General features: G+C 47.0%; 1 protein-coding gene across 1 annotated transcript in view; it reads right to left on the bottom strand.

Moving 5' to 3' along the window:
* Positions 1-266: 266 nt before the first annotated feature.
* The window catches only part of Parva (parvin alpha), a 162,148-nt gene continuing 151,689 nt past the window's right edge, over positions 267-10,725 (bottom strand). Inside the window, exon 13 of the mRNA XM_021166342.1 lies at positions 267-3,397. Within this exon, the coding sequence (XP_021022001.1) occupies positions 3,321-3,397 (77 nt within the window). The 3' untranslated portion in view covers positions 267-3,320. The remainder of the gene's footprint in view (positions 3,398-10,725) is intronic.

Genomic DNA, 10,725 nt, shown 5'->3' with positions numbered 1-10,725 from the left:
CTCTGATGATGTCTCTGGCCCCTGTGCTGGGATGCTGCCTTTGTCTTACAGGCTGGGGTTTCCTTCCTACCTCAAGCAGACCAGAGCTGCATGTCGGATGAGCAAAGCACTCAGATTCTCATTTTTAAAAATGTGCAAATCATCTACGTGAAACAGTTTAGAAGATTTAACACTGTTCATTTACTGTCTCCTGGAAGATGATTTCTAAGACTTAGCACAACAACAAACAGCCCTCAGGAGAGTATATTGGAAGAAACAGCGAAGAGTTTGTGTGTTCGTTCATTCAGGCTTTATTTGCACAGAGTATTTCTGGAATCATGCAGAAGAAACGGATCAAGTCAGTCATCTCCATGGAGAGTGGAGACTGATGGGGAAGAGGGGAGGCGGATAATTAGGGTTTTTAATCAGACATCCTTTTGCTGTTTGAATTCTGTGTTACTTACGTATCAACTACTAAAAACAATGATGATTAACTGAGGGGGGGAAAGACCCACCCTAACTGTGGTGGTACCGTTTCATAGGCTGGGGTCCCAGACTAGATAAAAATCGGTAGGCTGAGCACAGCATTCACCTCTCTCTGCTTCCTGCCTGCAGACACAATGTGGCCAGCTGCCTCTGTCACACTCCTGTGGCCTTGTCTCTCCCTCAAACAGTGAGCCAGAATGATTCTTGTCTCAGTTTCTTCTTTCCTCTCCCTTTTTCAGGAGATGAAGGCTGTTTGATTACTTATAAGGGCAAGGTCTCTTTCTTCTTCAAAACCACAATCGTATCTTAAGTATTCGATCCTAGAATCTAAACGGAAACACCCATCTCCAACAACAGCTTTATAAAACCAGACTCAAGCTTTGGGATGCTGGGCTGAGGTAAAGACCGTAGCCCCAATACTCAGTTGTTGGCTACACTGATATGCTGTTGAGAAAGTTACCTCCTACTGTGGAGAATACAAAACCCCGATGGAGGGCCCTTAGGAAGTGTAGTGTGTATGAATGGCTTGAGTATCGGGGAGCAGCAAGGCAGGACCCCGACAGCAGAGTTCAAGTAGATGAAGGTTTCTTATTTCATTCTACTTCAGTGCTGCTCACAGAGACCAAACCGTTATTAATCTCAATTTACTAACAGGAATTTAAAAGAGCATAAGACCAACATGAATCCTATTGAAAAACTATGATAGTTCATTAATTATGCAAAAAAGAATTCTGTTCTTATACACAGATCAATGGAAGACAGTGCATCGCCTTCGCGTCTTAGATGCTCACTGTGCCGAATAATGATTCCTAGAACAGAACAGCTGGGGACATGCACAGTGGATCTAAGGGTGCTGGGTTTTGAGCTGCCCTGGATGATCAGTACAAAGAGAAGCAAGAACAGTCAGGGAATGCTGTGAACAACTGGAAGGCCTGAGTCTAGCAAGCCATCTTAGCGAATCCTCAAACTAGAGAAGGCTTTATTTGATGTCTGTTTACATGTGGAAAGTGTCCCCCCATGGGCTCATTTTGAACACTTGGCTCTCAGCTGGTGACACTGTTTTGAGAAATTATGAATCCTTTAGGAGGTGGAGCCTCACGGGAGGAGCTGTCAAGCCTTGGGGTTTGACAGCTCAGCCACACTCCTTGTCTCTCCTCTCCTTGTTCTGACATGTGAAGTGAGGGGTCCTGGCTGTATGCTCTTCTCGCCATGGCTGCCTTAACCTGCCCTCCATGATGGGCTTTAGATCATGAGCCCAAATAAGTCCCCCTTCTTGTAAATTGTTTTCATCTGGTTCTTTTGTTCCATTGAGAAACATAACCAAGACAAAGACAGATTACATAGTTACACACTTCTGGAGGAGGCAACCCAAGCTGGCATCTCCCTGTCATGAGTTCTGTGAAGACAGCAGTAGCACAGGTCATTATCCCAAGATATCCCATTAGCTTTTCAATAGAGGAGCACAAAGGTTAAGTACTGTCCCTGCTGCTTTGTCTCTATGGTATACCCTACATGTTAAGCAAATAGTACCCAGCTCTCTCACCCCCATTTCTTGTTCCCTTAGGTCTGACTCTCCTTTTCCCATTAGCCTCTCTGTTTTCTCTGTAGGGCCTCGGGGCAGACCGGAGAGGCAGAACTCTATCCTTCAGAGCCAGGTTTGTATGAGGAGATGCGTGAGCAGCAGCCCTCGAGTCACTGGAGTGAGGAGCCTAGCTGCTGAGCTTCAGCTTAAATGTCTGACATTCTCCATGCCTGGAATTAGCCAGTAATTGCATGTGGGCAGACTTAGCCAGAACAGCCTAAATGACCAATTAGAAGGCAAAAAGGAGGTTCTTTTTTTTCCCCTCAAAGTTCAAGGGTCTCTGTTGACGAGCCCTACTTCTCAGACGATGCTCCAGTGGGTCTGCACCCAGCTCTTTGCCATGTGCAAGCATACCCTACATTTGCCTAACGATAATGAATTGAGTACTTATTTTGCAGGAAAATATAGGGCACATCCATTACATGCAATCAAGCAAAAAGGCTGCGAAATGGGCACTCTATTAATTCCAAACAGAACGCTTCCCAAATGTCATCTTGCAACCGGAGCATGGGCTTATTACCAATCTGAAGGAATTAAGGGTAATTTTCATTTGTACAAAGGATTTGAGGGATGAGGCTCCTGCCACACACAGTATTAATTGAGTTAAATTCAATTTGGCAATTTTAGTGAGAATCACCCAGCCCTGACCTGGCCTGCCCTAGGGTGAGATCAGAGTGTCTTGTCTGCTAGAGGACACAGATATATGCAGGTAAGGCTGGTCTGTACAAGCATGCACACATTTTAGGACACACACAGAATGGAATGCAGTTGACCAGTCATAAACCAGTAAGTCACCCAGAGAATACATGCTAATGGATAGCAAACCTTCGCATCTCTGGGCCTCAGTTTCTTCATCTACAACAGGGAGGAATGATCTCCTTTAATAAGACATAAGCCTAATGAACTTGGGCACGGTAGAGACTCCCCCTTATTGTGGGGACTAATTCTGATCTTTATTCCTATGTTCAGGGGGACTGTCTCTGGGCTGTGCTGATCCCCACAGCACATGTAGGAACCTTTAGGGCCTGAATTTGGATGGAGACAATTTCCCAAGTCACTGCTGGTTCAGTCCCCAGAGCCTATAGATGTTATTAGTTCACTGGGTTAGTGGTCACTTCCTTACTGATTTTAATGTCCACTATCTCTGGGTGGTTGCTGGGCTTGTGGGAGAGGGTGGAACAGGAGAAAGGAGCAAGCAGGGCAAGGCTGTTGGGAAGCTGGTCCAGATGGCCTTCACGAAGAGTGGCCGGGCAGCAGGAGGCAGCCCAGGGACTCACTCCACATTCCGGTACTTGGTGAAGAGGTTGTATAGCACTCTCAGCGTGGACTTCAGGTCACAGTTGACAATGTCTGTGGAGAGACAAAACTCATCAGTGGCCTCCGTGGGCCACACACCCTAAAGTTGGTACTGGTGGTCCCCTGCCATCCGCCACTCATCCTCATCTGCCCAGGATGGTCCTCAGATGTGACTCATGGCCATCGGGGGCAGGTGGGAGAGCAAGAACAGGCAGGTGTGCAGTGAGAACTCAGAGCAGGAAAGCAGTAGGGAAGAAGGGGCAGGCATTAGGGTTTCAGTCCCATAGAAATAAAGCAGTCACTCCAGAGTGTGATTTTACCATGGACATAGCAGCTTCATATGAGAGGAGTGTTGGCCTTGGATCTGTCCCATCTCATCTATCCCTAAGGCTCTGCTCCCCCAACCTCTGCCTTCACAGTGCTAGCTGTGTTTGTGAAGAAGGGGACATGAGCTGAGTATGGTGGTACAGAGCTTTAATTCTAGCACTTGGGAGGCAGAGGCAGGAGGATCTCTGAGTTTGAGTCGAAGAAGAAGAGGAGAAGGATAAGAAGGAAGAAGGAAGAACAACATTCAGGCTATTCCGAGAATAAGATGGATGTCCCTTCAACAGGGGTGCACAGGCCTGTACAGGGCAGAGGGAGGTTAGGAACTAACTTCCCTCTTCCTTGCACACATCCATCTATCTACTTCCCATTCAGCTCCCTTTCTTGCTGCCCCTCTACTCTCTGTAGGCTCTTCCACCTTCCCCGTCTGTCTTTCCTCAATGAGCCATTCTTTGAAGGACTAGAATAAACAAAGGAAGGGGGGAAAAAAGGATTCTGCTATCTAGGAATGCACACGTAGGCCATAAAATAAGGAACAGCAAACCCTTTCAAACACAGTAACTATGAAAGGCAGGGTATCAGGTGGTGCTAGTGAGGAAGTAGGGACAGCAGGTGCCCTTAGAGAGGGAAGGCAGGTGGGGGAGGATTGTGCTTTGGAGGGAAGGGCACAGGGCATGTGATAGAGTTGCATTCCTCCTGTCCTGACCTAGGTGGGGGCTACACCTCTGTTCCTGTGTCATTTAAAAAATGAAAACAGTATTTAAAAGCATGAGTGTGAAGGTCACATGAAGCATAAAACCTAAGACAATAGCTGATATGGGCTTCAAGATGGGAGAGATGGTACAAAGCCACTGGGGAGAAGGTGGAACTGTGGCTATGTGCTGGACCACAGGTCCAAAGTTCTACCAAGACAGGCAGAGTGGGAAGTCAGAGCCCCTGGTGGGTTGTGTTGGGGTTCCCTTGGCTTTGAGGCTCCTGTGGCTGTGACTGCAGCCACATGCACTGAAGCCAAGTTTCCAAGCACTAAAGGGCTATAAGCTGAGCCCTGAGCTGCAGATTGCCTTAGAGTCCTCTCATCATGTCTGATTCTGCTATCCGGCTTGCAGACCAACCCTGCTCTACTTCAGCTGTGTCCAGATGTACACATAAATTCCTTATTGACATAGAATGGGCAACTAGGACATCTGGAGAGGCATGGAGCCCATTGCTTCCCTTTTCGGTCCCATTTCAGTCTTCATTTGAGGCACTGGCTGGTGTCAGGGCTCCACCATGGTTCCCTGTTTGTGTGCTCCAAGTCCCATCCGAATCACCTTCTTCATGATGCAGTTTTATGGAATCTGGGCTGACTGCTGTTCTCTCTACTCATGCAGGGCTATGAAGAGCTGGGCAAAGTGCTCACAGTGCAGTGAATAGGCAGAACTAGGAGGCTGTGGGTTGCACACTGGGTTAAGCTCTAGAAAGGCTTCTGGGAGTCTATCTTTTCTCTTCCTCTTCTTTAACCTATGTTTGTATATGTACCTGCATATTTGTATGTGTACCACATGTGTGCAGATACCCAGAGAGTCCAGAGGAGGGCATCAAATCCCCTGGAGATGAGTTATGCATGCTTGTGCTGCTGCTGTGGGTGCTGGGAACCAAACCCAGGACCTCTGGGAGAGCAGCAAGTGTTCTAAACCTCTCAGCCCAGTCTATGCCTGCTAAAGCCAGGTGAGTTCTGAAATGGACAGGGAAAGCCAGTGTTCAGCATGGGAGGACATTTGCACTGCCTACTTTATTTCAGCTTAACGTCCACTAAGGTTTGATGTCCATCTCCACCGCCCCATGAAATCCCAGTGGTCAGCTTCTCTGAACCTGTTTTCTTACTGGTAAAACTGGACAACAAATGTATGAAGAATGTCTAGAACACATTAAGGATACGTTTAATAAAATCTTGCTGTTCTCTCACCTTTGCTCATTACCAGAGCTGTTAACATACAGCTGTATCATGCACACACTGCACAATGGAAAGGGGCACCATTCACACAGAAGAAGCCCTGCTTCCTTAGGTGTTCTGAGTTGATTCTCCATCTCTGTCACCACTACCAGATATATGTAGGGATAAAGAGGTGACTGCCTAGCCTATGTTCTCACCAAGGAAGCCAACTGCTTGTCATCCAGGCTGACCCAGGGCTGATTAGATTAGCACAGACTGAGCTATTTCAGCAGGGGGAAAGCTGTGGGTGCCTGGGAATGTAAGACTCTTAATGCTATGTAAGTAGAGTTCATCAAAGCCTCAGTTGAAAGAACTGTGAGATAAGGGACTCATACTTAGTGTGCCTGTGTGGACTGGTCCAGGATCACTCTCTGGGAACATAGTCAAGGCAGGGGCTAAGGAGAACCAGGTCAGAGCCAAAACAGCTCCAGGAGAAAACATCCGTGGGCCTAGGGAAAGGTTTCCTGAGCTCTCGTCCTTCTCCTAAGAACATGGCACTATAGGTATTCAAGAACCATCCATGTTGGGGATATTATGGGTATCTTGGTGTTGTTGTTATTATGATGATGATGGTGATGACGATGACAATGACAACTATTACTACAATATTCATCTGTTTGTGTGTTAGACTGGAAATCAGAAAACTTTAGGGAGTTGGTTCTCTCCTTCAACCACATGGGTTCCAGGGATACTCAGTTGTCAGGCCTAGCAGCAAGCACCTTGTCTGCTGAGTCATCTTGCCAATCCTATTCCTTTAAAAATTTTAAAATTATGTATGTATGTATGTATGTATGTATGTATGTATGTATGTTTTTCTTTCAAGACAGGGTTTCTTTGTGCAGCCTTGGCTGTCCTGCAAGTAGCTCTGTAGATCAGGCTAGCCTCCAACTCACACAGATCCACCAGCCTCTGCCTCCTGAATGCTGGGATCAAAGGGGCCACCACTACCCAGCTTTATAATATGTTTATATATATATATATATATACATATATATGTATATATATAATATATATAAATATCCAATATAATATAATATTATATATATATATATATATATATATATATATATATATATATATATATATATAATATATATAAATATCCAATATAATATAATATTATATATATATATATATATATATATATATATATATATATATATANATATNNAATAGTTTCAGGCTTCTGTGAGGTATCTCTGTTTGTGAATATTTTACATAATGGTCAAATCAATGTAATTAGTATGCTTATCAATGGTTATTTCCTTGTGTTGAGAACATCAAGCTTTTGATTTCTGTGAGCTCACCTCCTTTGGAGTCTGCACATGACAAAGATATTTGCTGTTTGCATCTGGCTTATTTCACTTAAGATCACATCCTCCAAGCCTACACATGTTGTCACAAACAACAACTCAGCCTTTCGATGGCTGAATAGCATTCCATAGTTCCTTTCTGCTTATCCACTGGCAGGCACTTAAGGTGGTTCCATCTCCTGGCTCCTCGGGCTGCTGTAGTGAACAGGTACATGCAGGTGTGCCTCTGACACACTCAATTCATCTCCTTTGGCTGATCTCAGGAGTGAGATTGCTACCTTGCACAGAGGCTCCATTTATACTTTTCTGAAGACCACTCCTGCTGTTTTTCACGGTGGTGGTACTAATGGACAATGCCACCAAGTCCCCAGTCAGTCTCTTGGAAAGCAATCAGGGTGCTTATTTGGCTTATATGGCTCAGTACAGAACGCTTCTCCATATTCTGTGCCACTGAGTCTGCCCACATGCCCTGGCTTACAGCACACTTTCTAGTCAGCAATGACCAGGCCAGTCTTTCTCACATTCTTTGTGGTGTGTGTGTGTGTGTGTGTTTTCAAGACAGGGTTTCTCTGTATAGCCCTGGCTATTCTGTAACTCACTCTGTAGACCAGGCTGGCCTCGAACTCAGAAATCTGCCTGCCTCTGCCTCCCAAGTGCTGGGATTAAAGGCATGCGCCACCACGGCCGGCCGACTCTGACATTCTTGTCAGGATGACTGTGATGTGTGTTCCTGGAATGTTCTGGAAGTATCTTTTCATCTCAAGATCACCAACTCAATGCCTGCCAGTTTTTTTTTTTGCCAAGGTAATGTGCATAGATTACATAAAGAATAGAGTGGGGACTCTCATGCTCATGGCATTTTGTTTGCTATGTAGGGTGTTAGCAATACCCAACAACCCCAAATGAAGACTGTTTTCCAACATGGCTGTGGCCATTCACTCTTACCCCTGCATTTTTTCCTATGGCTCCATGCCTTTGTGATGATCTGAGTTTGAGGAAGCTGTTACTGTCAGCTCTGCACACTGTATGTAACCCAGGGCTATGAGGAAGGCGGCTGGGGATATCCTTCACATTTCTGGCCACAGACCAAGTCCAGCCATGTTGAGCTGACCAGGGGAACTACTCTGCCGTCAGCTGGTGCTCACCACACAGCCTGTCCCAGCCTGCAGACTCCTGAGGTTTGTATATGCCCTCCATCTGCTGGCTATCCACAGTTTGATCCTGACTGCGCTGGGCTTCTCCTGAGGCCCAACCTTCCCGGCACACTGGAATCTTGTCCATATTCATCGCTGAGTCCACTTGAATGGTGGGAATGGTGAGGCTCATGCATTTGAAGATGCACACCCCTCAATAACAAACCAACAGCCTGATAGCAATATTCGCCATTCTCATTTCTCCTTCTTGATTTTCCTTCCTTCCTCTCCCTTCCTCTCCTTCTTTCCTTTTTTCTCTCATCTATCTAGAATATTAAACCCAGGTCCTATACAAGTGATCTACCACTGAGCTATATCCCCAGCCTTCATTTTATATGTCAATTTGAGGCAGGGAGGCAACAGGTTGGCAGGCAGACAGGCCGGCAGGCAGGGTCTCACTAAATTGCCCAGGTTGGGCTTGAACTCTCTATGTAGCCCAGGCTGGCCTAGAATCACTCTCTAAATCCCAGACAGGCTTTGAGTCTGCAGTCCTCCTACCTCAGCCTCTCACATTCTGAGGAGTACAGCCCTGTGCTCTTAGGCTGGCTCCTCACCCGGTGTTTCAGCCACTCCCTTGGCTGTGAATGTGAGGCTCACCCTCAGCTTAAGCGCATTAGAGCACCGAGAAGCTCTGAAGCCTGGCAGCAGAAGACTAAGATGTAATATGGGGGATTGCAGAGCTCTGAGGACTCCTGACCTCAGCATCTTGCCACGAGAAACGCCTCCATCAAGGTGTTTTGATCTGGAGACATCTTCAAGAACCTGTAACGCCTGCAGTGGAGACTAGGAAACCAAACCTCCCCTAGGAAGGAGCATGGAAGCCAGAGGAATGCTGGGATCTGCTGCTTACAAAGTCCAGCCTCACAGAACACCACTTCAGCCCCACCTCCCACCCCCCCTTAACGCCTGGAAATTTTCTGCACGGGCACGATGCCCAGGGCAACAACAAATAAGATACATGTGTTTTTCCACTGACATCGCTTGAGAAGTTTCAGATGAAGTGAGTCAATAATCACATTTGAAACCTCATCCATATACCAAAACCATCCTATAGACTGACACTGGGAGAGTTCTCCCTGTCCAGAGGGAAACAAAGGCCCAAACACCAACAGATCAGGACAAGCCTTTCCAGCCTGCAGGCTGGAAGTTTCCATGAAGCAGTTTAAGGAGCCAACCACAGAAAGTGAAGCTGGGGCTGGAGAGATGTCGTAGCCATTAAAGGCTAGCCTCACAACCCTGAGGATAAGAAAGGGAAGCCAGTGTACCCCAAGGCAGGTACTGGGGCTGCTGCAGCCTTAGGGCATCAGGATGGAGAATCAGGTCAAGCCAGGGAGAGTGCTCCCAGGGAACACTGTCATTCTAGAGGTAACCATGGACATGGGACAAGGTGGGAATGAAAGGGAATCATTGAGCTTTATCAACCATAGCTGATAGTATCTGGGCCTATAGGAGCCACAAACTAAGGTCCCTGTCCCTGGCTGGGCCTGTGGCTCAGTCCTTCATCCTGATATCTATCACATCTCTGCCAGACCTTCTGTTATGTTCTGACTGTCCTTAGGTGGATCCTACTGTTTCTTATGTACCCAGCCACACAGTCTCCATTGTACCCCACCTCAACAACTCTCATGACGCTCATGCTGTTTGGGCAGCTAATGATGCTTTTCTTCCTCTGGTTGGTGGCAGGAGCCTTAAGGGCAGGGGTGATCTTGTCTTCACTGTGTATGACGATGTGAAGGGTCCCAGGCGGGCTAGATGTAGGTGCAGGGTCTGGAAGGCAGATCTTGGTTTGGAGGCAACAAAGCAATATGGTGTAGGAGCCACAACCTTTGCTTACCCCCATGACTTTTAGTGACAAGGAAGATGCAAGGACAGGGCTCTGTGGATGGCCGTCTCAGAGTTCCAACTTGACAGACATGATCCGCAGCCCAGTGCCTACTTGCCAGGACTGATTACATGGAAAACTGCAGCAAGCGGCACCAAGAGTGTGTACTAGGAGAATGGCTAACGGTGACGTGTCTCTTACCCTCAGATGCACACATGCAGCCAGGCATAAACACTGCAGGTACGCCTGAGCAGTCCCTTCTGTTTTGCTCTCCCCTGATCTCACACAGTCAGCCCTCTGCATCCCCAGGCTCCACATGCAGGGATTCAGACCACAGTGTGTAGAAAATATTTTTAAAGTTTTCAGGGCTAGAGAGATAGCTCAGTGGTGACAAGTCTTTGTTGCCCAACCACGAGGGCCTGAGTTCATAGCCACATCCCCAGCAATCTGGGTGTGGCCTTGCATGCTGTGGGAGGATTGCTGGGGCTTGCTGCTTGCCAGCCTTGCTGGGGAAAACAAACCTAAATAAACCCACAGGTCACAGGCTCAAGGAGAGACCCTGACTCAAAGGGTGGAAAGTGATAGAGGAGACACGCATTGTTTGCTCTGGCCTCTGTGTGCATATAGGTACACATGCACGCACATGCGTGCACACACACATACTCAGAGACAGTGAGATTGAGAGAGAGAGAGAGAGAGAGAGAGAGAGAGAGAGAGAGAGAGAGAGAGAGAGAGAGAGAGAGAGAGAGAGAGAGAGA

Source organism: Mus caroli, chromosome 7 (genome assembly GCF_900094665.2).
Source record: "Mus caroli chromosome 7, CAROLI_EIJ_v1.1, whole genome shotgun sequence".
NCBI classification, from domain to species: Eukaryota; Metazoa; Chordata; class Mammalia; order Rodentia; family Muridae; genus Mus; species Mus caroli.
This window is presented reverse-complemented; position numbering and strand designations above follow the sequence as displayed.